The 26,895-nt window shown below is 48.2% G+C and overlaps 1 protein-coding gene across 1 annotated transcript; it reads right to left on the reverse strand.

The window, feature by feature from the left end:
- Window positions 1-22,154: 22,154 nt before the first annotated feature.
- On the reverse strand, window positions 22,155-26,536 carry N7446_007574 (uncharacterized protein; the record flags this gene model as incomplete). Its single annotated transcript, XM_058516319.1, has 2 exons — window positions 22,155-25,495; window positions 25,561-26,536. 2 exons carry the CDS (start codon window positions 26,534-26,536, stop codon window positions 22,155-22,157), a joined length of 4,317 nt encoding a protein of 1,438 aa, XP_058373497.1.
- Window positions 26,537-26,895: the final 359 nt, after the last annotated feature.

The following is a 26,895-nucleotide window of genomic DNA, read 5'->3' on the forward strand; positions in this document are numbered from 1 at the left end:
GTACATTGGATATCCATGTCTACAGTCCTTGGTTTCCCTGTACGGAGGACTTTCCACTCACGGGATACCTCAGTTGTAGAGAAGTAATCCCAAATCCAATCGGTAGTCGGTGCTGGGCGAGGTTTCTTGATCTTCCGGGTAAAGGTTTGTGAGGCAGATTCATGAGGTGAAATCTCTGAGAAGGCTAGAGATTCTTGATCGGTAGAGGGAGAATTGAATTGCCATGGCGATTGTGAAAAAAACTGAGATATATCAGACTCAGTGATTTGGTCTGATGGTAGAAGTCCTTCAGGGGAATCAGGGCCACCATTAAGCAATTCATAGTCAACTCGTGCCTGCCTTCGTGTAGTTATTTGCAGGTCCTCATTGCCTTTGTATGCCATAATGATGAGAGTAATCAGGATGCTTGGAAGTTGGAAGTTGGAAGTAGGGGGGTAGCGGGTGTGTAGTTGGAACCTGGAAGGCAGCAGGATTTTAGAAAAATTTTCATGGTAGTACCTATTAATTATACAAGTAATATCGGTATACTACCGATAATATCGGCTGAAAACCGATATTATCGGCCGTTAATTATCGGTAGACAATTTTGTGAGCCGATACGATAACCGATAATTTTTTGAAGCTATTTGTAGTAGCCGATACGATACCCGATATGGAGAAATCCTGCCGATATCGTATCGGGAACACCCCTAAAGTCATGTTGAAAATGAGTCAAAGTGAGTCGGTTAAGAAACGTTGGGTCACCGTTGAATCTACGGTCTTAATATTGAGGCAACGGAAGCTGTGCATTCTTTGATTTTACCAAGAGCGCTCACATTTTCATCTAAGGAAGACGGAAATTTTCTGGCCTCGCTCGAGTGTTGGTTGTCTGAGCTGTGTGTGGTTCTGTTCGTCTAGGCTGCGGAAAGCGTCAGACCACGGTCGTGCGCGGGCGCGGGTACGTACTCGACCCGTCAACCCGTTGAAGCTTGGCCGTCCTTGTTGACGAGAGTCAACTTTTGAACTTGTGATCATGGTTGAGATGGATACCTTGTTTTTTCGATTTTCTTTTTCAATCCTCTAAGTTTTACTCTATTTACTTTTGGAATTTCTGAGCTCTCAAACGAATGTGGAAAATGCGTTGTGATTGAATATATATCTTTTGGACCGTTCATCACCGGAAGCCACTAATATGAGGCACATTCACCAACCATCAACATCACGAGACTGATCACCAGCACCATCATTAAACGGACTGTTAACAGAGTGCTGAGATTGAAAAGCGATTGAAAAGCTGACTACGCTGATTAACTTCCATGGTGAAATGAGACTGAGTACCTAGCCACCGATGTCTTCTAGTCTATAAAAAGCTCCAAGAATTAGTGGACATACTATTGCCCAGATACTCGACTTTCCCCTGCGATCAAGATGGATGCCCCTAACAGTACGCCAGACCAGGAAAAAAAGGAGAACAACAGCCCACTGCATTGCCAATCGTTTCTGAAAAAGAGAATTCGCAGGAGGCTTCTGATCATGTCCCTCCACTGGTAAGTAAAGCGGCTCAGCTTCCAATGCTCTTGCTGACCGTCGCAGCTCTCTCCCTCGCAAGAGGAAGCAGAAACAAGACATAGCTTGGCGACCGAGCCCTTTCAACCTATTTTGAATGTGCTAGCAGACCTTGAACGCGACGATCCCAAGTTTGCCTTTCCAGCAGGTCGAATTGTCGGACTCTATCGACGCCTATGGGAGTCGTGCGTGTCCAAACACATCGATGGCCAGAAGCTAGAGCAGAGCAATCAGATCTTGAAGGAAGCTAGCACACACCTGACTCAAGAAAGGGACGGACTTCAGCTGCGCCACGACAAGCAGCTGTCTCGGCTGCGCTTCTTTGAGCAGGCACTGGAATCATCTCGGGGTCGATTGACTAGGATCCTCGATGACTGGGATCACCCTTGCAGACTCAATCTATCAGGGTTTTTGGACAACGCAAGAGAAGAGTGAAGGGTTGCATATTCATGATTACTTCTTCAACTTGGCAATAATATGACAACATTGTAATTGAGAGAGAATTACCGCATGGAAAGTAGCTTACATCTGGAATAGCATAGGGTTCGTGGAATGTTCTGCGAATAATCCCTCATGTTCTAGTGTCGCTTTTATTACCCCAATATATTATAAACAAAAAAACTACGGATCCAGTGACAATGTGGGCAGTGTAGCTAGCGGAGAAAGTGTCGATTAACTCGGCCGTCCCGCATTGCATCACGACAGCTACCCGAAGTAGATGTCGCCAGCTCTTCCAGACCACCAAACCTTCTCCCCGGAGACCGCTTCAGCAATCTTTGCGGAGTGTTGGCATCTTCCATTCTGCTTCGAATGGCCCCCTGGATGCAATCGTTCCTGGTTAGATCCAGAGACTTTGTCAAACTGAAGTAGTTCAGTCTGGGATTGACCACAAGTGCATCAACAATCGAGGAATGCCCGCCTTTGACCGCCAACATCAATGGATCCTCAGAACATTGATTCCTGAGGTTCACATCAATCCGATTATGGCTTAGTAGTGCCTGAACCATCTCCAATTCACCACAAGCGGCGGCAATGCAGAGAGCAGTGTCGTGAGTTGCGATCGTGCTTTCATTGATGTTAAGACGTGCGTCTTGCTGCACCAAGAGTCTTACCACATCGAGATGGCCATGTGCAACCGCTCGACAAATGGGCGGATCTATTACATCCATTCCATTGATCTCCACGCCCTGCACACTTAACAGACAAGCAACCGTGTTCATGCGTCCGTGATATGCGGCCACGGAGAATGGAGAGTGGCCTCCAACACAGAGATTCAGACTGATCCCTGGCACCGCAAGCAGCCGTCGTAGGAGCACGGTATCCAACCTGGCCGCGGCGTGGTGGAGAGATGTAGACAGCGTCTCGAAACTCCCGCGGCCTCCAACAAAATTGACGTTGATGTCTTTCTCAGCCAACAGCCTTTCGGTTATCTCGTCGCATGACGAGTAAGTCGACAGCCAAAGTGGCGTATTGCCATTTTTGTCTTTGCAGTTCACGTTGGCACGGGGGTGACTTAGGAGCAAATTGACCATTTCTAGGCGATCGCTTTGAATGGCGAGATGGAGCGGCGTGTAGCCATTCCGGTTCTGGATGTCCAAATTCAGGCCCTTTTGTCCGAGAAGCCGTTTGACAACATCTACTGACCCATAGGATACTGCATGGTGAAGAGGTAGCTCAGCCTCCTGTGATGATTGGGTACCAAGAAACACCTCGGCCAACGGATCGTTTGAAAAAATCATTTCCATTACGGGTCTATTGAAGCGACATGCCCAGTCCCATGGCGAGTGGCCCGAATCATCCTGTAGATCAGGGTCGCTGCCTCTAGAAAGTAGCAGATGCACGAGCCCTATTCGGCCTGCGAAGACTGCTAGGTGGAGCGCCGTTCGGCCGTGTTTGTGCTTGATGTCCACCTGGACGTTGGGTTGTTCTAGAACGCGCTTGACGGCCAGGTGCAACAGATTGCTGTTCTGAAATTTGATATTGTATTTCCAGATGCTGGGCTGCAGTCTAAAATCGAGGTCTTTGCATGATTTTGCGAGGGCAAATAATGCACTACCGTCCAAATATGACACAATCCACAGCAAAAGCTCGTTGGGCAGGTCTCTGATATTTGGCTGTAACGTATTAGCTCATCGGTAAACCCCGTAAGAACGAATTGAACGGACCATGATTGGACAGCGGATGGAGCAAACGAAATGTAGATAGGGGTGAGGTGAGAGATGTGAAAGTAGGATATGGGAGGCCTTTATATACTCACCTCAGCCAAATTCGTGGTCAGCTAGGAGTCTAGTCTGTCACTTGGCTGAAAGGTGCGTAGCAATCACACGGCAGCATCATAGCCTTGACAACAATGTTCAGGCGGAGTTGGAGAATCTGTGGGGTCTAGCTCCTGGGAACGCCAAAACTGTTCCTGGTAGTGTGTCAATGGCCTGGGAAACCAATCTATCTCTACGTACCCACATCTTGCATCTAGCGCCATAAGAATAAATCACAACCTATCATTCACTTCGAAATTCTATAGGCAACCCAGAATTTAACCCGGTATTTGTCGACTTTGCTGATCACCGCAGTAGTCAGTCTGTTCGCTAATGCGTGGTCACCGCGATGGATAGTCAAAAGTGCAGCTGATTGCAGCAGTGGTCTGGAATGATATCCCTTCATGCAGGCCACTGACCGGCTGTATACGGCGCATACTGCGTGTGAATGCATTCTTCCACGTACCGACTGTTTCAAGGAAGTGTTCCATGCCAGCCACGCAGCCATGTAGGTAAGGAGCCACGCGATGGCATATAAAGCTGGCGAGGGAACGCCGCAGTGATTGCCCAACACCACCACAATCCGAAGCATTTTCTGCCTTTGACGACCACCTCAATAACTACCATGCTGCCTTGGAATCCGTTTCTTGTTTGTGAGATAGAGGTCAGCCCCAATGGCGGTCCTGGCTCTTGTTGCGGGACGACGAAAAAAGGCGAGCCGTGCAAAAACTCGATCAAAGTTGAAGACACCAAGATCGGCCATCAAAAGTTGACCACTCTCGCCAGAGAGCCATTTGACTTGTCATCGTTGCAGTCCAAGCTCTGTGATGTCGCCAGAGACTTCCTCTGCGCGAGATGGCACCGACAACGGCAGGCCGACCAAGTTGGCCAGCAGTGGTATGAAGCCGCCGTCCGCAACCAGGCGCGAGTACCACATGGCTCCAGAATGGCTTCTCCGTCAGTCATTGTACACCGGAGCCAGCGTCAGATATCGTCAGCCTCCAGGCGTCGCCCTGCATCAGACAACACCCGGTCATCACCACCACCGGTGCCCCTGTCAACCAACCCCGAGCCAGTGCAGCCATTCAATCCATTTGTGACTTCCACAATGCTGCGGACGAACAGCGTTCCATGGCGTGTTTCGCCGGCCCAACCGGCTATTCTGGCGTCGGTCGCTAATATCCGGGCGGGTTTCCAAGAATTGACGCTCCAGAGTCTCGCCCCGAGTGAAGAGATCGACAGCGTCCACGTCGACAGCATCTACTGTGTGTTCTGCCAGACTGAGGATGAAGACCATGCGGACGAGAGCGTGATCTTGCACTGCGGTCAGTGCACATCGCTCTGTCATCTGTCATGCGCCGAAGAATGGTTGGAAAAGCGAGATACAGGGTTTGGCACGTCATGCTGTGTGTGGTAAGTGTGGATGACCTTATTTCTAAGACGACCAAGATACTGATGACCGCAGCCGAAACGAAGGTGCCCTAGATGCCTTGATTCGCCCTTTACCAATCACCTCGTCGGATGCCGAGACACATTCCGTCCACACGGCAAGCGATCCATCTCCCACTGGTGGGCCCCGTCGCTCAGCCAGACTAGCAGGAACTCATCTACCGCGAGAACCTTCTACTTCTGCACCGCTTCGCCGGTCGGCACGACTGAATTTCACTCAGCGTAGGTGATCACAGGTTACAGCCGAGTTTGACGGAAAATGTGAAAAGCGAGTGAATCACACGTGAGTGCACGTGACCGACACTCGGCATCGTGATCAGCAACTGTGGTTGTAGAATTGATATAGATTTTTGGAGCAAGCTTAGCAAGAAATGAGATCCTGATTGTAAAAATCCAGAGTACAAGGCGACAGTTCATTTTTGCAAGTGCTGGGGCACCACTAGACCTTAGCCAAAGATACTGGCTGCTCCACTTAATTTGACAATGACATAGCGCTAAATGTGCTGGTAGATTCAGTTCCTTATTTCATCATACCTAATGGCGTGACCAGAGACACACCGATTCATCTCAGTGGAGCCGTGTCGCGTGAAGGCGGGGATTGTTGGCAGAAAAGCCACAGGCAAGAGACTGACAAAACTCTCGTGCTTGTTAACTTACTCTGGGAACCAATATGTTGGCCCTGGGAATCTCAAAAGCATTTCTAGGAGCCATTTTTACCCTAGGAAATGCTGTTTAGCTCCTGGAGTTATTTCTAATCTCTAGGAAAGCGAGGTCTACCCCCGGCATCTTCACTTTACATTCCTGACTGAATACGAAACTCGCTCTGGGAATACATTGGCTTGACCTGGGAGCTGTGGAGCCCCTGGGAGCTTACTTTAGGGTCCTAGAGTCACTATGTTGCCTTCTGAGATCGCCGACAGCCCTCACAAAAAACCTTCACCGGACCTGCGCACAATTCTGCGTCATTCGGTCACTCCTAGAGGGCCAAATTATAGCCCCAGGAATCCAAAAAATCGCCAACAGGAACGCGGCTTTGATTCCCCGGGGTGGGGATACCAGACCCCAGAAGCTACATCGGGTTTCCTGGGGGCTATGTGGCTCCTAGAAGCTGCTTCTTTGCTCCCAGAAATGTTTCAGGAGCCCCTGGGAGTAAGATAACTCCCAGGGTCAAGAGATGAGCTCCTAGCACTGATCGAATCGTCAATAGGAGCATGAGAAGTTTCTTTATAGTAACACTGGATAGTCTTACGAGCCGCGAATAAAACCCTCGTAGTTGATTCTACGTTCACACTGGCCTACGGTTTCTAAATATTACGCATCGATAGCTTCAAATGGCTTTGACTCTGAATATTCGACATGGAGTATCAGTTATGCAACACAGATCCATCGCCGAGCGGAATTCAATAACTCATAGGATATTCGTCCTACAGGATTTCATCAATCAATCATAGATAGTTCATAGCGATTTCCAGATCTCCAGAGCTCCCGGAAATCACGAAGCATAATTTGGATCACCCTGTAGGAATAGTTGGAGTGGATATGAACATTCCTTGATCAATCTATCCAGTTCATGGGCTATGGCAAGGCTTGTTTGCAACCCCGCCATCCTCATTTCTTGGTTTGAGTACGGGGACAACGGCTTTTCCAAGAGAGGTATGTACACTGTAAATAATCATGTACCTAGTAAAAGATGTGGGCCCACCGCCGCACTCTATCTCTTGTGGACAAGTCTCTAGCGTTGCATATCTCTAAGGAGCCAACAGTAAGCCGGGAAACTATCCCATATTGTTTGATTTTGCTACAGTACGTTAAGTTACTTAGTTCCTCATCTTAAATGTCGAGGGCTGGGAATGGACCGACCGATTGCATATCAACGTCTATAAATTTTCCACCTTGACTATATATTGAATCCACCTCCAGCGGAAAGAAACAGAAAACCACACTAGAATTGGCTACCTTCACATCAGTTTATAATAATGCATTGCAAAGATCTCTCACCTCAGGCTAGACATGGTTTGTATGTCCCTGTGGAATGAATACGCCTTGCTAACAGCAATCGGATTGGAAACGTGCGGAGGACTATTGCCTGGCGTTTGAATCACAATTCTTTTTGAAAAGGTGGAGAGAAGATTATCGTATGACGAAGGCGATGATGATGTCCTGCGTTCAGATGTCGTCTCACGCCTTTGATCTTAAGATCGCGCATTACAAAGATGTTTCGTGCCAGGCTAAAGGCTTCCGACGCCACGTCAAGAAGGGGCTTTTAACGGCCAAAGAGATGGAAGAGAAAAGGCAAACTGTTTACAGTCTCTATGCTGATGCTATGAATGACCTCGAGAGATGGACCGGTAAGGGTTCTAAACTGTTAGTAACGCAACATTGGGAGACTAACTTTTTGCAGAGTACCGGTTCCCACTAAATTGGACATGAGAACTTGAGCATAGACTACAGTGAACGATGGAGCCGCCATACAGTATTTTTAAAAGACCTACGCACGGCAGCGCGGTATGATCAAACAGCAAAGAAAAGAGAATCATCAAGCATCCCGCGCCATTCGCTTCCTACTCCAACTCTCCTGTTCTTCGGAAATAGAGTAATCAACACGCAAGCGGTGGAGGATCAACTAAATGTAGAGCACCACCCCCAGCAATGAAGGATTTCGGTTGAGTGATCACCATGCGTATTACCTATACTTGTCTCCACTTGCTTATAATCTACAGATTGTGGGTAATGGAATCAGAGGATTGATGATAAGACTGGCCTATGTTGGTTTGTCGACACATCTTGACAGCTAGAGCAACCGCGACACGATTTCGATCTGCAGTGTTCTCCAGACTGATACGTACCAATTGTCTGTTAGGTGAGGCCACAGTGGGACTTTCCCGGAGAGGTAAAGACAGGCAATGTGTTCTCTGCAGTGCTGATGGAAACGGTACACGATGATGGTGAGGAATACAAGATTCTAGAAAGTGTGTCAACGGTTTACTTTTATGATGCTCCTCATAAAAATAGTGTCAGCACCAAACACGGAAAACCACTAAATTGAGTGGATCCAAAAGATTCTTCAAGACCCGAGTAGCTATTAATGACCTGAAATTTATGATATATGGATGCTTTTCACCTCCGGGAGGCGTCGTGAACTCCAGTGACTAATCGTTGAGCCGTCCACTATTGAGCGTTTACTCACCAGTACACCAATCCACTTTGGAAACATAGTGAGTCTGGTATTCAAAACTCGCAGGATCAAACCAGGTCTTAAATCCTGATATGTAGGCTCTTCCCATTCTATCAAGCAAGGCAACCCTGAAAAGCCACCGCCGACCACATCACTCAGCATAGAAAGAAGAAAAGTATGTTTTATCTGATAAAACCACGTCCTCTGTTGGTAAAGCGTCCACTGGCTGGAAGCTTCGAGAACAGCGGGTCCTCAACCAGAAAATGAAGACTGTTCTCGATAGAACAACTAGTATTGGATCACCACTTTCCTGCTTTATAGACAAGCATGCTAAAAGCCGACGGCACCACATTCAATCAATATCAATAGTTGTCACAGTCATACTGTATATATACACCGAAAGAATATGATGATTGGTAACGGAAAGTCATCCTGCTGAAAGAAGTTTAATATTGATTTTGCATTGTCTCCTTCACTCAAGAGAATACCAAGGAAGCACCGGGTGGTATTGATGTGGGTTCTATATATCCATATTGATTGAATTAACCCGGTCCTACCATTCAACCAACCTGTTACATTCCCTCGGACAACGATCTTGGGACATCCATAGTTTCAATACCAACAAGCCATCTTTGAACCGTCTCGGGTGCTTGTTCTTCGAAGACCAAAGGATGCTTCGCCATATAATCTTTCACGATGCTCAGCGATTGCAGAACTTGGGACTTTTCAAGATGCGCTGCCAATCCAGTGTAGCTTGCTTCCATATGACTGTGGCTCTGGCCTATCCTAAATGACAAGCCTGGCCATCGCTGCTGATTATTTGGCTGGGTAATGTGCTGGTGTAAGCCTTGGTGATCTGTTGGCCGACCACGGACTAGCGCTCCGGATGCATCGCCGGTCAAAACTGACGATTCGATCCTCGCTACGCTTGCAGAGCCATTTGCAGGCGGTATCGGTCCAGGAGTGAAGGTAGGGACTTGGTTGCTCGAGCACAAGTCGGACTCCGTATATTGGTTGCAGGGCTCGGTACTGTATTTTGTAGTTCTCGGGTCAGACGTGAAATAGACAATATCAAATGAATGAGAATCCAAACCTCTCTCTCCCAGGCTTAGTTGGAGATACCAAGCTGGTATCGGCCTTTAGTTGGGTGGGCTTAAGCTCGCTGCTTCTCTTTGGACGTTGGCTACTTCGGCGCATTTCACCTTTCTGACGTTTGCTAGACTTGGTTCGTACAACCTTATCAACCTTCCCGGCTTTGGAACCATCGTTCTTGGGTCGAGGTTGGATGACGCAATATTTGGGGCGCAAGGGTGGAGGAGAGGGAGAGAGCGCGGGAGTTGCCCAACAGGGTGATGGAACAGGTACGTGTAACCCGTAAATAAAGTCCCGGGATTGAAAGCCAGCCCCAAAAGACCTGTTGCCAACGGCTGAGTGGTATGATGAAAGGCATTGCGGTGAGGTGTATAAGTATGGGTAACTCATCTGACCAAATGCGAACTGGTCCCCGGTGTCCATGTTGATCCGGAGTGGAGAATCTTGAAAGGGCTCGCGATTCATTCCAAGCATATAAGGAGATAACTACCTCAGCACATTTCTCAACAGTGAACGGTATATTCAACAATGATTAAGAATGAAAGAGATAGTTCCAGATCGCCGGGGAGTAGGATGGATCTCTATTAACGAGAATTGGGGAAAGGATTGGCGCTTCTTTCTCGCTCTCAGGGCATTGCACTAGCGAAATGCTCTAACCACACAACATATTATGTGACCATGCTCTCATTCCTATTGGAAGATAGCGTAAAGGCACCAAACTTTGATCTTGCCGGAAATAGTTCGTCCGAGCAAGCCGCAACTGGCGGCAAAGTCGGGTTCTGAATCATAGCCGGTTGCATGATCTGGTCTTAATGGCTGAGCCTTGCTCGCAGGGCCCCGCGGCAACTGGATGATCAGCCCGTGTTTCCAGGTCGAGTGCATAGCAATAATGCCAAGCTATACGTAGACATTACTAGAGGTAATCTAGCACTTCGGCCCATGGTCGATCCATTGCCCCTCATATTCTGACTTCTCTTCATCTTCTTATTCTAGGGTATTTATCAGGATCACACTCTTTGGTATTCCACGAAAAGACTCAACTTCCAGAATGACCTTTAAATGGCTGAAAGGCAGCTCCGAGGGTGTGTCAGCCCAAAATGGACCGGATTCAGATGAAAGCCTGACAGTGATGAATGGGCGTATTCTGCCAGACCTGCATAGAAATGCTTTGGTACCAAGCTTTCATACTAGCCCTTCTTTTCTAGATAACCTTATGGCTAATAAAATGTCAAGGCCCAACCAACGTCGGCTCCGATGCACGACAGTCAGGACCAGGTAAGTCTACCCTAAAGCCAGTCCGTACGTTCTTGTACCTTCCAACGACTGTTACTGACCATTTCTCTTTTTCGCATGAAGCGACTATCCCATGATAGACATATTGCGTCTAGTCGGCTTCTTCCCAACCCCGATGAACGGAGACAACAGGGTACCTATGGCACGCCTTCTCAGTACGTGGCTTGAGTATTGACTTGCATTACTATAGCCACCATCGACTGCCGCCGGGGACCTCAAGGTATCGGTCATGAAAACCAAAGAACGTATACCCTCAATGACTGCACATTCGATAACACAAGCATGGTAATTATTGGAAGCGCAAGCCCTAAGAACGAAACTGTGGTCCTCCGTGATGCTAAAAGTGGCCGAGGCTTTTTTGCCAATGGAGACACGGATAAAGAAACCTTCTTGAGGGAATTCTGTGGAAAGAAGTAGTTTTAGTGGAAGCCTAGGATATTATGCCGCTATTTTCTCTTTGATTTTATATGGATCAAGTAGACATGCAAAGCAGGTCGAAGCTACCGTTCAATACCTCCCAGCAAGCCTTAACTCCCCTTTGTATTCTGTGCTATTCCGCAAGGGGATGATCAAAACAGACCGAATATACTGGTTCTTATTCTATACCTCCCAAAGTCTTTTGAAGCGGGGAGTCCAAAGGAGGTGGCCGTGGGATAGTGGGTTTGGAAAGGGAGAATATTGGGGTTCTCTGGTATTCTCGACGACAAACGACTGCTGACATGCAGGTACGCAAAGAGAATTGGGGGAGCAGCTTGAGTATTGAACCGAGGAATGGACTTGGTGACTACTGAATAGCCTACATGCAGTCTGGCAGAAGGATGCGCTCAAATTGCTTGAACTTGGTGCGAAGACTGACCATGCGAATCCTTCCCCACGACGTGGACTGCATTTGCCTATCAGACAGAGCCCTAGAGCCGAGTCAAGCTTTGAAGATTTATCACCAGTTGTACCTCCTTCTGAATTGATGACAAACCCTCACTTGCATCACGATACTCTTCATGAACGACCACAAATAATGTGATTGAAACTTCAACCGCTGTAGCTTCGGCTGAGGTTTAGAGACAGTATTCTCACCACAACGGATAACGGTAGAGTAGAGTATGCGGCGGTTTGATCATACGGGTGATGTCTATCACGTTCAAACAACAAAGCGGGAGAGCTGTCTGGTGCGGTCGCAGGGCTTCTGGCTGGCGTCCGACTAGCCCTTGGAACCAGACCAGGTCTTCCACCCTGTGGCATTGAAGAATTTTCTTACTCCAACAACACAAGGCCGATCCTTCTTGCCGATATCAGCTTTATGCAGTATTCTGGTTGAACAACCTCAAACAATCATGCACGAGGATCGGCCAACGAAGAGACGGATGGGAAAGGCCAGGAGCTCGGTGGGCCTGAGGATTGTCGTTTTTGGAACTGTTATTATTCAACGCAAGTTTGAGTCCCTTGTTAGCTGAAAGATTCTTGGATATCAAGGCATTTCGGTGGCTAGACCTTCCAGTCTCAAGCCCGAAGAGCTTCGGTTGGGATGGCTTGAGAGGATTCGGTGAGATTTAACTTACTGGCAAGGGGAGCAAGAGGATCAGGATTTGTAACACGGACACGCACTTTGTTGATCAAAGAGGACGGGGGATTGGTGATGGAAAGAGAAAAGCAGGGCTGGAATACTCAGAAGTGTGAGGGTGCGGTGAAGAGCAGACAAACCAAGGGTTACTTACCTAAAACAGACAGTTAGTGTTAAGTTTCTCCTTCTCCCAAGCTTTCTGCCTCGCATTCCCAGGATCCAGCAACAGCATGCACTGCATCAAACTGGGGTCTCCTTTGAATATGAGGAGCCTTAGCTTAACGGAAAGCAGCATTCGACACTTCCCAGCAACGACTGCGCACATAGCATCCACAAAGCGGCTCCGGGGCAACTGAAGACCCCTGGAAGATCAACCTCACTGAGCTGTACGACAAGTGACAAAGAGCATGACTCAACTGTTGATGTATGTGAGTGTCCAGAACATTCCTACTAATCGAAGATTTCTCCAGGCTCAGAAGTGCCATCTCCTTCCCGTTTCTCTGAATTTCAATTTCGCGAAGCCTCTTTCCTCCTTCCATCCTCCCACATCTATCGATGTGCTACAGGTTCACTTCCGCATTCCCGAACCCTGTCGACCTTACTTTTTGGAGACGAAGAGTTGGCTTCCTGGCCAGGTGCCGTCTCAAGCAAGCACGAGGGGAACTTTCCAACCTTTGGTATACGAGATGGCCCGTGGTACAAGAAGGAAAACACGCAGCTCGGTCTATTGAGCCTCAGAGTGCTGTATTATAGTGGAAGCCTGTTGCTAATGGCGATGGGGTTCGCGCAGGTCCTGCTTTGAACGGTTCGGTCCGACAGAATGTTCCATACGAACGAGAACGTACGAATGATGGATCCGGGCCACAAATACACCCCTATCGTCATATTGGAATAGATTCTTGGGGATGCAAAGTGTACATGAGGCCGCAATCGTACCTCTGCAGCCCTTAGAGTTGAAGGCTGTCATGATCAAACCGTGATCGGTGAAAGCACAACACCGAGCATATTTTCCGGACTAAATGGTACCAATCCTATACCCGGAGCAAGGCAGAAGCACTAGAAGAGGAAATAAACGGATATTGGAAGCAGTGCCTTGGAATCTACTTTAAGGAAATAAGAGCAATGATGTCCCGGACCCAGGGAGGACGGCACTGAACCTATTGGATGTGTATTGACATGCTCCCTGATATCCAAAAGAGAGTGAAATATGCATGGAAATAACAATTCGTACAAAATGGAATGTAATAAGCAAGAGACTATTCGCAAGCTTCAGAGAGAACAGCGTCAATTGACTGCTCGTTGTGTGTGTCTGAGCTGAGCCTTTCTATCCATCTACCAATATCAAGATATAATCTCTGATTCTGGAATAGGTGGTACTCCTCCGCATAAGTATGTATATAATTCAGCAACTGGACCGCCTGATCTCTGATAATATGCTCTCGCATGGGGCCTGGAGCAGTGACGCATTTGGTGAGGATGACATTGAGGCTTTCAAAAGGAGCAAGCAATTGGAGCACGCTATTTGATACTATAGGGATCAGTGTTGCATCAACTCCGGTGATTTCTACCGTCCACTTATCAATTGTCTCAATTTCCAGGTTGTATGAGCGGAACTCCCCAGCGATCACGCCCAAAATTCTCAGTGCTTGTAAAACTTGAGTCTTTAAGGCTGACTGGAGAGCCTCAACGAGAACATGAGCAGAGCCAGTTTGGTGGTCTGGAAGGGTTTCAGAGAACCAAGAGCGTGAGCACTGCGTGACTGAACTGGGTCGCGGCACTGGCGTTGTTGTCCCTTGACTGCAATAGTCTACTTAGCATTGCAAAAAAGACAAGTTCGAAAGTACAGCAATGCAAACCTTGTTTGATCATCTCTGGCTGGTAAGTTACCCGCGCCAGTTACCTCAAATACCGTCCGGCCTGCACTTTTTGCTGTCCCCTGGGCGCGACTGGGGCTCAACTGTGTTCTTTGCTTTGAGTGTTTCCGGCCCTCTAAGTCCTGGTCCCTATTGTGTTTCCCCTTTTCCCCCGTCTCCCGTGGAGGTGATGTAGGTGTTGATTTATGCGGCAGTGTAGGACTTTTTTCTCGATGAGTCACATCAGGCCGAGAAGGTTGATACATGCTGCCACAAAAATGAATTAGCTTGCAGTCCTTTACGCCTAAGAAGACTGTGGAGGCGGTTTACCTGCAAGCAGTTTGTTGAAGCCGACTGGAATATGAGACGAGGTTGTATCCTGCCTCCTGGCCAAAATGCAGGTGCGGAGATTGGAAGGGGCGATCAGAAATCTAGGACATGACACTGATTTTACACCTGATTGGGAGCACGACACCACCAGAGGCACTAGTTACCAGTAGAAATCCTAGCAACCAGACTTGGAAGGGTGAGTGGATCAAATGATAGGCGCTCTTGCCTCAAATAGGTGTCCCGAACTGACCCTGACCGACCTCAAGTTCTTGGTCTGAACCTTCACTTTACCTACTCCTACATTCTTGGCCCGCGGCAAACGGGTCATTGGCCTGGTAGGCCATCTATAGTGTGACGAAGTTTTTTTTTTTTTTTTTTTCCTTTTGCCTCCATTACGACTGGACTCTAGCATACGCAATGAACTAGACGCTGGAAGGCCACTTCACGCTCCAGCCTCTGCCCCCTACTCCTCGTTATACCATAAAATTAGCAGAATCTGATGATCAAACCACTCATCCATTTGGGTTTAGTGGAGCATGACTTGGCAATCATTGGCCACCTTGCCCTCGATAGCCAGAGGCCCCATGGATTTTGGCCTGAATCCTCTTACGTTAACGGTCAGGTTGGCCGGCGCCAGTGGCTAGCACTTTTGCTGCAAGCCCGCAGCAATTTTACAAAACATACCATCACAAAAGTTAGTACGGTGTGTCCGTGGGTTAGGCTAGTGTTAAAATACGACACAAATAGGCAGCTAGCCTTCTTTCATCTCCACTTTCTCCATTGCATTTCAATATCTCATCAGTTTCAACTCTATCCACTAGAAATATTCTGGCCCTGTGACTAGTATTTTACACCATGATCATCAGGTACTCGAAGGGAGAGTTACCTCTTCGAAATGATTCATCTTTGGATCAGGATGTGCCGGTAGCCGGGGAAGCTATGTTGCACACAAACCAGGGCAATAAAGTATGTCTCTGCCAAAGCAAGCACTGCTGATCATATAGAGCTACGTGCTAAGCCTTAACACTAGACTTGTTCCTCTGGCTTCGAAGCTAACCAGACCGGCGAGCATAAAACGAACCCAGGTATTTCCATAACCGACCGGCGGTTTACCCCTTCCCCAAACGTGTCTCCTGATCGCAAGGTTACAGGCCACACTAGCATACATTCCATGTCAAATTCCATCCTCAACGGCGGATCATCATGAATGGCGGAATCAAAAATACTCGGCACAAATATAGAGAACAGCCGAAGCAGAATGACCGGACGCCGGCAGTCAGGAAATCTGAATCGCATGTCCAGGACGTCAGTACGGTATGAAAACATTTTCTGCGATTATTGGCTTGACTTGTCAAGTTGCTCATACTTATCGCAGGTTCGAAATATACGGTATGGTGCAGAAATCTCGGCCTCCAATCCCCGGATGAGCAATGTCAATATTAGCCGAGGAGCAAAATTTGCGAACCGAGACATGAGTAGAGACGAGTTCATGGACTACTACTGCTGGGGAATTTTAGGGGTAATCCAGACCATTAAGCTCTGTAGAAGCTCCTACCTATTGGATACTCATGGATTTCAGTGGATGGGTCAAGTTAGGATTGCTCTGTTCCCTAGGGAGTCGTCTAGAGTGGTCCTGAATGGAACACGGAGCTTGGTGCAAGTTGGCTTGAGTACTTTCGATAGCGGGTCGAGGATCACAGGTAATATGAGTCGGTTATAGTGAAATGGACCTTGTGATTGACAGGTCAATGTTGCAGCTAAGAATGCTACGTACATGAAGCGAACCACCGCATGCTCCAAAGCCCGTAAACTGTACAATACAGATCTCCCATCAACAGGTTGCCTATATCCAGGGAACCTAGGTTATCCTTCTATTTCAGCTCGTGGAAGCCATAATAAATGAATTGTGATCTGTGGGAGATGCCGGAAGAGGGACGTGCAGTTCGCAAGGGGCGGAGGATTCTGGCATTGGAGCCTTCCCTATGGGGTATGGTTCAGATTTCATACCCTCCTTAGTGTGCTAAACAAACACCGGTTATAAGGGAAATGGTTGGAATTTGGGTTCAATATGGCAATCCGCCAAATCGCAATCTGTATCCCTGGTATGAGTACGGATCGGGGTCCGCAGCGACCCTATCGTAGTCATCGCTCTTGCTAGGTACGACAGTGGCGTCTGCGGGCGAGAAGCAGGATTCTGGTTTTCGGCGTGGAGAGCTACTTCCATTTTCCAGCATGTCCGAGTCTAAAGGTACATGCAAGGGGTTTCATTTTGACTAACTACCCTGATGGCTTTCTTTGGATACCCTCGAATGGTTCTAGCTTCAAGTTTATACCAGGGAAAGGTCAGTCCAACCGTACGAATCAGTGAAGTTACATGTATCCAATTTCTGGTTTGTCGGGCAGTTCATGTAAACGTGTGTGTAATAGGCGCAAATTTTGCCACTGCATCCTCGCCTCCATCCATTGCCATCACGTCGCGATACTGCATACGCTCCACGACCGTCTCCTTTGCCCAATCGAATTTGATTTCAACCTCCAATTCATCAATAGACAGGGGTTTGACTCGGTCGTTGAAAGTGTATTTGATTGACCACACGTTGACCACATGAGACTGAGCAACATCCCCCACCCCGGCCCTGGAAAATTCCATCCTTTTTTCCAAACCTGGAGGGTCACTGACAGTGGTGCATCCACTGTATGAGATCATGGTATGTGCCCAATTTGTCTTTGGCTGGGTGCTGTCCGTCTCCTCCTCGAGGGAGGGCTCCCTTGCCTCCATGAAGGCAGTTGTGCCCTTTATATAGTTTTAGCATGTATCAGGTGGAACGGATAATTCAGTTTTCAGACCTTTGAGAGACCAAAACAATGAAAAAATCGCAAAATGTTCATGGCAAGCGAAGATTCGAATGGGGGCTGGCTAAAAGTCACTTCGATGCGTGCACGCACAGCCAACATCAATTGGAAGCATGAGCATTAAGTAGGTTTCATGGGTATGGAAGTGAGGACGGTCTCTTTCGTACTCAGGGGTAGTACAAAAGCCAGTTGTGCTGACATCGCACATTGTCTATGGTTCAGGCATAAATCCTGCGGCATGGTCTGATCTATCCTCTTTCTAGATGTGTGTGATAAATAACAGAAATTAGTGACCAACATTGTATGGGTTCTCCCACGGTAATATTAAACTCTCTGCCTAACTAAAAACTATGAACTTGACAATTTTGTAGGATATGCTGACAAAGAGTAATATGCACTTTTATGTGAGGTGTCTGATTTGATGTCGTAAGATATTCTGGGTAAATACCCAGAAATCCACACGCAGATCCACCATATTTCTGACAATAAATCCTGCTGACCCACCCCTGCCGACCTCAACCCATCTGATTCTAGGCACTCACGACCAATCCCCAACTGTCATCATGACCCCAGTCACCGCGGAAAGGCTGCTATCAGACTTATCAACGCAACTGGATACTTTTACCCGCTTTCTCAGAAACGACTTGACCCCTGTCACCTTGGAAAGGACATCGGGCCAAGTGGGTTTGCGGGCTGCGGAACTCATAGCAACAGGGAAGAATACCCATATGTGGCTACGACGACTCCAGGAAATCCATCATTGGACCAACCTAGCTTTGTGGGAGCAAGACTGGCTTCGACGGACTGGACGCAATAGGCCTATGCCATGCTCGGGGCCCCATCGACTAGGCACCATGGCCACATTCATCCAGGAAGAGAAATTATCCGACAGTCACAAGACCAAGAAAGCACTCCAGCATGGGCGCAGACTGATACGATTTGAATATGAACTTGGACCTGGAATTACGCTTCTTTTCGTACCAGTCCTTCCTGCTTTCCGCTGTTTGACCTTAGCTGAAGAAGCTAGGACGATGGAGATGCTGCGAGATGGCGACTTTGCACAGATCATGTACCAGGCGCAAGCTCTGGCTTGCCTGAGGTTCAATTATCAATGCATCCATGGAATTTATCCCGGTAAGCTAATACGGACCAGTTACCTATATTGTCTAGCTAAACTGTTCCCAATAGCAATGTCCTGCCCACCACATGCAGATCCAGCATGCCATAGCGCGGTTTCCGCTAGATCTTCATGAAAGCAAAAGCTTCACGTGCTGATGATGTATCCAGCCCCCACGGGTGCTCAGAAAACCCTTGCCAAACAAAGGATCCTCCAGCAGGCAGTGAAATTACCATCTTGACTGCGCCTCGCACGAACAGTACTTCATTTGATCGTAAATCGAAAGACCTCGGTGTTCTTCTTTCCTGTGCGAATTCGGTGCTCGTCAAGTGGTGGGAGATCGGATAGAGCTTCAAGGTTGTCACTCTATCCTCTATGGTATCTGAGAGGGTCCGGAAGACGGAAAGCCCATTTCGGCAAGGATGGGCGGCATTGATTCCCCAGTTTAGGCGATCCGACGAGTGGACGATGACCGGGCCCTGGTGGAGAAGGAAGGCAGGCCTCCCGGTCACTTCTTCGACCTTCCTGGTGAACTGTCATTATGTTTAGTTTTGTACAATGACCACTGAATTGAAGGACACACATCATTACCCTGGATTCCAAATCTCAGGAAGCTCTCGCATGCATCATGATCCCCTCTCCCATACATGACGGGCCCCGACGCTTCCTTTGGTCGTGTTCGAAGAGATTTCTTCACCTCCGTGACCATAGACTGGGGTGGCAAGTCGGCTGGAAGTATGCTATATCCCATAACCTCCATGGTCGAGGACCCTCTGTTGTCGTCACGGAAAATGGCTTGGTTGGACGTCATGTCTGCGGAGTAATACAGTCTAGCCAAATGAGGCTTGGTTCCGTTTGGCGAAATTTGTAGGACTTGTCCCACTATAAAAGAAAGAAATGATTATTTCTTGTACCAATGTGTAACCTGCGGGGAATATGACTTTTTATATTGCTTCGACTTAGCGATTAGACAAATGCGTAGGTGCTTCTAGCCTTCAACGGGAAGACGGAACTATTAGGACGATGGGTAACATGTCATTCTCCGCGCGTACTATCGCACCAAAACGTATCTGTTGGGAAACTAAGGCCGAGGAGTTTGTTGGTCTTCTAATATGCATTGTAACCATTCAGCTATGGCCATTATGAATCCATCCACTGGACTCATTGCAAGGCTTACGGTTCCACTCTCAAAGTTCTGTCTATCTACAATTCGAGGATTACAATTCTTCCAGAAAGAATAATATGACGATTTAATGTACAGACTTAATGGACGGGGGCTTGTTAACTTCATCAGAAGGAATACAAAAGCGTACATAAGGATATGGCATTTAATACAGGAATGAATAGCTGTCGTCTAAAACACTAACCCATACAATGTTTCAAGCGGCTCAAGGCGAAGACATGCCTGTCCAGTATCGATGATCATGCTCAGAACAGGTATCTTTCCCCTCTTCCGAAGAGCCTCACATCCGATCCTGGAACGAAGTTAGATAATAACACCCGGAGAATAGCGTTTGGGTGGCTGACGCATACATCGGTATTCGAGAATAAACGCTCCTCTTGCAGAGAATATGCTGCGTGCCGATAACTTAGAAAATATTTCCAGCGTACGGTTTAGTAAAGGCTCGACCTCTTGGTCTTCCTTTCCTCCCTGGAGCCCTGCGGCGCCTCTGATGAGAGTATATGCTGATTGTTCAGCGTAGTAGCTTCCGAGACCTCGCATATACCAAGCATATGATTTGGACTGCATGCTCCCAGCCAAAAGATTGAATACTCGCAACGTAGCCTTTGCAAAAGCAATACACTTCAATGCAGATACAGTGGATGGATGGATGGATGGATGGATGGATTTCATTTACCCTGACCCCTCGCAAAAAGGCGATATGCAGGCTACAACTACTGCGTAAATACATGCATTTGTGTTCCACGGAGATTGTTCCAAACTTCCTGAGCGGTGAACTTTGAGCCTCACCTGATAAGGCCTGTCGTGGCCAGCTTGCCGTTCATGGTGTTAGGCTGCCTTCATGGCGCGGCTATAATGAGTTACTCGATAAGGCCGCCAACAATCGTCTGCGGCTGGCTGCATCTCGGCTAGGAGCCTTGAGAATGCTGGTAAAGCTGAGATTAAAAACCTAGCGAGAGACTGTGAAGCAGATGCTTTTTGGTTGCGAGTTCGACTAGCTGAGCTCTTTCTGGTTTTCTTGTTGAGTTGGAATGGCGATGGTTTGTTGTGGAAACGGCGATAAAGGTCTTCGATTGTGAGTGTGCGTTTAGGAGAAGGTACGGATTGATAGGTATTGGAAGTTGGGTGCGATAGACAAGGTTTGGGGCGTTGCAAAACTGAGGCATAGGTAGGTTGTTGGTCTGGTGTGGAGGTAACGGGGGGTGTTGAGTAGAGAGGTTGAGGAGGCTGAGAGACTTTAGAGGAGTAGGTCGGTTGAGGTTGTTGCGGTCCTGGTTCAGGTATCGTAGTGGGCTGTACGGGGGCTGTATCGATGTTCATGGTTGAAGGTTTATCTGGCAGAATGGATGCTGGCGCTGATTCGGGAGGTGGTCGTTGAGATGGAGATGCGGTGTCTGAGGGGGTGACCATGTTGGGCATTTCAAATGTAGGCTTCAAATCGCGACAGATGATCTGCCATATGCAGTCTGCCAAATGGAGTTGTTGCATCTCTTCAATGGGATTATCCTGGAGTGTGTACAAGAGGATAGTCGATCCGCAGGCAAAACAGCACGCTGATCCTCCAGATCTTGAGGGCTTGCAATACAGGCCATTCTGAGCAAGTTGGAGAGGAGTGACGTCGGTAAGCACTTGTCTATGAAACGAGAGAGCTCTAGCTGCGATGGTGGAGTAGGTGATCGGGATTTGGTGGAGAGGTTCGTCGTTGGGATGTGGGGTAGTTCGGTTGGGTGGAGCAGAGGGGTTAGCGGATTTGAGGAGCGAAGAAGGACGACGTAGGGCTGAGAGAGGCTTGGGCTTCCAGCCTCCTCTGGCGTCTGGATGCTGCGAGCTCATCTCTCTTACCCTTGCTTCCCCTCGTACCCCCTCGTCAGTCGATACAGTAGTGACCGGCATCGCCTTCTGCAGATACAGTGGATAGCGAAATCAGCTTCCGCCCCAAGCATTGCTTTTCTATTTTGCGGCCCCACTGCCAAGACGCTAGCATGCATTTTTTACTCTACGGTAATTTATAAATAGATTGTAATCGTGATTATGACAATACCAGAAAACATAATACAAAGCGCTTACAATACAAGACAATTTCACTGATGGTACTGTACCTATCACATCGTTTTGAGTCCACGACGTAGATGGGAACAGACAGCTGGTCCAGGCAATGACAGCGAAGGTCTTTTATTAACCGAGTTATACAAAGGCAATGTAGACTGAAAAGAACGACCAGTCTTATTTAAATTATGTGCTTGATCCGTTATTGCATGAATGGCTGGATCATGGATCATGGACAAAGTATCTCAGTACCGAGAGCAAGAATTATAGTACCACTGCCGAGAAAGAAAAAAGCATTTTGGAAGGGGGAGGATGGGAGGTCGACTGATCAACCCAATGATATCCCTGGAGAATTTGCACTATATGGTGGTATCCTCCCCGACGGGCAGCCTGGAGGACATTTCCCTAATTTCCACCTTGGGCATTGACATCGGCTCCTCGCTCTAGCAGCATCTGTGCGACCTTGTCGTGTCCTTCAGCATAAGCAGCCTGGAGGGCACTTCCTATATGTCCACCCTGGGCATTGATTTCGGCTCCTCGATCTAGCAGCATCTGTGCGATCTTGTCGTGTCCTTCAACACAAGCAGCCTGGAGGGCGGTATTTACGTGCTCTCCACCTTGAGCATGAGCATTGATATCGGCTCCGCGCTCTAACAACATCTGCGCGAGCTTGTCATATCCCTCAGCACAAGCAGCCTGGAGGGCAGTTCCGTACTCTCCACCTTGAGCATTGACATCGGCTCCGTGCTCTAGCAACATCTGCGCGAACTTGTCATATCCCTCAGCACAAGCAGCCTGGAGGGCAGTCCCGTACTTTCCACCTTGGGCATTGACATCGGCTCCGTGCTCTAGCAACATCTGCGCGAACTTGTCATATCCCTCAGCACAAGCAGCCTGGAGGGCAGTCCCGTACTTTCCACCTTGGGCATTGACATCGGCTCCGTGCTCTAGCAACATCTGCGCGAACTTGTCATATCCCCCAGCACAAGCAGCCTGGAGGGCTGTTCCGTACTTTCCACTCTGGGCATTGACATCAGCCCCATGCTCTAGCAACATCTCCACGATCTTGTCATGTCCCTCTAAATAAGCAATCTGTAGGGCATTTCCGCAGCGACCACCCTGGGCGTTAACGTCGGCTCCGTGGTCTAGTAGCATCTGCACGAACTTGTCTTTTCCTTTGAAGCAAGTAATATGTAGGGCATTCCCGTAGCGACCACCATCCCCGTAACGACCACCCTGGGCGTTGACATCGGCTCCGTGCTCTAGCAACATCTTCACGATCTTGTCATTTCCCTGCATACAAGCAGTATGGAGCGCATTTCCGTGCTCTTCACGTTGGTGGGCATTGACATCAGCTCCGTGCTCTAGCAACATCTTCACGATCTTGTCATTCCCTAGCATACAAGCAGCTAGGAGTCCGTATCCGGAACGACCATCTTGGGTGTTGACGTCGGCTCCGCGCTCTAGCAGCATTTGCGCGAGCTTGTGATGTTCTCCACTACAAGCGTACTGGAGGGCATTCCCGAACTCTCCACCCTGAGCGTTGACATCGGCTCCGTGGTCTAACAGCATTTCCGCGATTTTGTCGTACCCCTTGAGACAAGCAACCTGGAGAGCGTTTTTGCATGTTACATAGAAAAAGGGAGAATATTCACCCTGGGCATTCACATCCGCTCCGCGCGCTAGCAACATCTGCACGAGCTTGTCATATCCCTCAGCACAAGCAGCCTGGAGGGCAGTCCCGTACTTTCCACCTTGGGCATTGACATCGGCTCCGTGCTCTAGCAACATCTGCGCGAACTTGTCATATCCCCCAGCACAAGCAGCCTGGAGGGCATTCCCGTACTTTCCACCTTGGGCATTGACATCGGCTCCGTGCTCTAGCAACATCTGTATGATCTTGTCATATCCCCCAGCACAAGCAGCCTGGAGGGCAGTTCCGTACTCTCCACCTTGGGCATTGATATTAGCTCCGTGCTCTAGTAGCATCTGCCCGATCTTGTCGTGTCCATTCAGCGAGGCCCACATCAGCGGGTATGCTGTCGTATTATCTGCTGTATTGACATCTGTTTTGTTAACAGCAAGTAGAAATTGAACCTCCTGCTCATGGCCGTTAAATGCTGCTAGATGCAATGCTCTCATCTTAGGTACATATCGGTGTGGCTTCACCGCCCTCCAGAAAATGGGAAACCATAGCGAAAATCGTTTCCCACTAATATCGTATAGTTGATGCAGTCGATTCGTTACTTCTTTGTCTGACGTCCGAGTCATCTTTCGTACGTGATCAGGCCAATGTACTGCTGAATATGTCAAAAAGCTTCGAATATTAGAGCACGATTCGTCTTCATCCTCTTCCAAATCCTCCATCAACAAGTATCGCAGACATATATGGGCCATTTGGTCCTCATTGTCACTGAGGCTACACGAGAATGCGAAATCGACACTATTCGAACTGGTCTGTTCTATGAGAAATTCCCTTGCTGTCTGATGAATAAGGTAGATTTTGGAGTTGTTGATGAAAACAAAAAGGCCGCATAATCGACGGAGCTTCTTCTCCACCTGCAGTGGATCTAGTCCAGCTTGTGCCACAGTTCGCAATTGTGGGCAAATGGCTATGCCTAGAGCTATGGCCATTTCCGCGACTGTCAAAGGACGCCGTGCTGCAACAGTAATCTGTAAGACCTTTCTCACAGTGTTTACTTGGCTTGAAGGGACTCGACTAAGAATCTTTTCATATGCCTTATTCACTGAAGGAGGTATCATTCGGATTGATTCCTCAGCAGGCCGAAGGCTATTCTCGAATGTCGATTGAATATCGTCAATTGCCAAATGCAGCCAAAGATACGTCCGGTGTTCCATTTGCAAAAGTTGTTGCTCGAGTCGCTGCTGTATATCCCATGATAATGACGCTGTTTCTGCCAGCTCCTTTACTCGCATCTTCACGACCAGATCTATTTCTTTATGGATTTGATCATTTTTCTCCTCCCCCTTCAGGTTGAGATGTGGGAACGAGCCCGTGATCACCTGGAAGCGATTCTGGATGTGGGCATAGGGACGACTGGTGACCAGGAATTTCAAACAGGTATTCTGTGGTAATGAACATGGCTGGCCGTTGAAGAACTGGAGCTTTTCAATCAATCGATTCTGATCAATATCACGGCATTCATCAAGCGCATCAAATATACATATCGTCTTGGATGATACATCCACCGATGTTGCCGTTACGAAGATCCGCCATAGCTCATCAACTTCTTGTCGGATTTTCTGCCCGTTCTTTTCCCAGGGCGGTATCGCATAGCGTAAGAGGTGCGGCCGCTGGCTGAAGAGCTGATGTAGTACGGAACACAATGCTGCAGAAAGATGGTTCTGTTCATCATTGTCCTTGAAAAAAAAGTAACATATCGTCACTGCTGGAGTAGAAGCTTGCACATAGTCATCGATAATCGATCTGGCCAGTACAGACTTCCCGCAGCCTGGATCGGCTGACACCCATAGAAGGTCATTAGAATTGCTCCCCCACCAACGGATATATTCAGGGCTCTGAAGAGCCCATTGACAGGTTCCTTCCACTCTTCGCGGATTGATATTCTTTTGCTCCGTGTAATTTGATACCTTGAAAGCTTGATGACAATGTTGGTGCCGATCCATCAAAGCTCCTGTGACCTTCTCACGATGATGCTGTTCTTGTTGATTGTATGTTCTGTCTAGGCGTTTATTTGTGCCTTGAATTTCATCCTTCAATTTATCTATGTAAAGCCATATAAGCAAACCAAACTTGATTGGACACCGAGCTATTATTGATTTCACTTACTACATGCATCAACAACTAAGCTCTCTTGCGAGACATGGCCCACTGGTATATATCCCAGCAGCTCCTTAGCACACGATGCCGCTGTTAAGGCCGCATACCCTTGCCACTGCTTATTCTTATGGGAATCAGCGTAATCACAGATCCCGCGGATGACGATACAAGGAAAGTCCATCATCAACCCAGCTGCCTCCATCTCAAAACACAAGGCCCCAGTCGCTAGCCTCAGCTGCTCCCGGGTCCATCCATGTTTGATGACAGCACTCCCAGATGCAATGATCCCGTAGTGTAATTGTGGATCGTTGTTCTCGCGTTCACTTCTTCTCTCTTCCCATTCCGCCGAACACTTATCACAGCTAATTGCAGTCGCCGGATGCTCGTTTTTCGGCTTAAACAATCGATCCTGTTGTACGTCAGGTCGGCCAAAATTTTTCCGGGTTCGTGGGGTTCTTTCGGTCGCGCTAGCAACATATTCCGGAAATCGGGGATCATCCGTAAGCTCGGTAGCTCTCATTAAGTTGACTGCCGTCAACAGTGACCTGGGCGGACTGTTCAAAGACCCAGTTCGACGAAATTCCCCACCCACACCAACTTTCCCCATGTCATACTGAAGAACCCCTCCAGAAGTACCTTCTGGGCAACTGATCACAACATCACCAAGTCGTATATCATGAGCAGCCGACGGAATGCCGCCTCCAACACCAACCATCAACCCAATGCGGAGCGATTTCGAAAAAGTGCGGACCATGTTATTTGCGACCGTGGTGGCCGAGGTATTGCCATATTGCCCTGCAGGGAGGCACGCGATCGCAACGTTATGTTGCCCGACTCGGCCCAGCGTATAGGTATTTGGGTCGGATCTATCTTGCGCACCGAGAAGGCCAAAACTTTCATCCAGCATCTCTTTAGCTGCGGCAGCCTCGATCGGAAGGGCACATATCCAGCCAATTTGGAATGTTTCGAGCGGGGGTTGGGCCATGTTAGAGGTCGGGTAGTCCTAATAAGAAGCGAAGCTTTCTCGGTAATGAATAAATATTGAGATTAGCCAAAAGACTGTTAAAGATATTTCACAGATTAACTACTGTATCTGTGATATGTTGAGAAGAAAATTGGAGAGGGCATGGGAGACAAAACGGAAGGCGTTTTCAGCCGCCAGGGCCTTTGCTTCCGTGCTAACTACGGGGCGCTGGCGGCAGGAGATGAAATGTTATTGGCGAGACCTGCCGGGCACGGATGTGAAAGTCAGGGAAGACCAGATAGTTGCCAAAAGCACCCTCACAAACAAAAAACACCTAGGAAAGCCTAGTAAAATTCAAGCCGTAACACTGCTGTCAGATA

This window comes from Penicillium canescens (genome assembly GCF_028828765.1).
Source record: "Penicillium canescens strain IBT 15451 chromosome Unknown utg000004l_segment0_segment0, whole genome shotgun sequence".
Classification (NCBI taxonomy): Eukaryota; Fungi; Ascomycota; class Eurotiomycetes; order Eurotiales; family Aspergillaceae; genus Penicillium; species Penicillium canescens.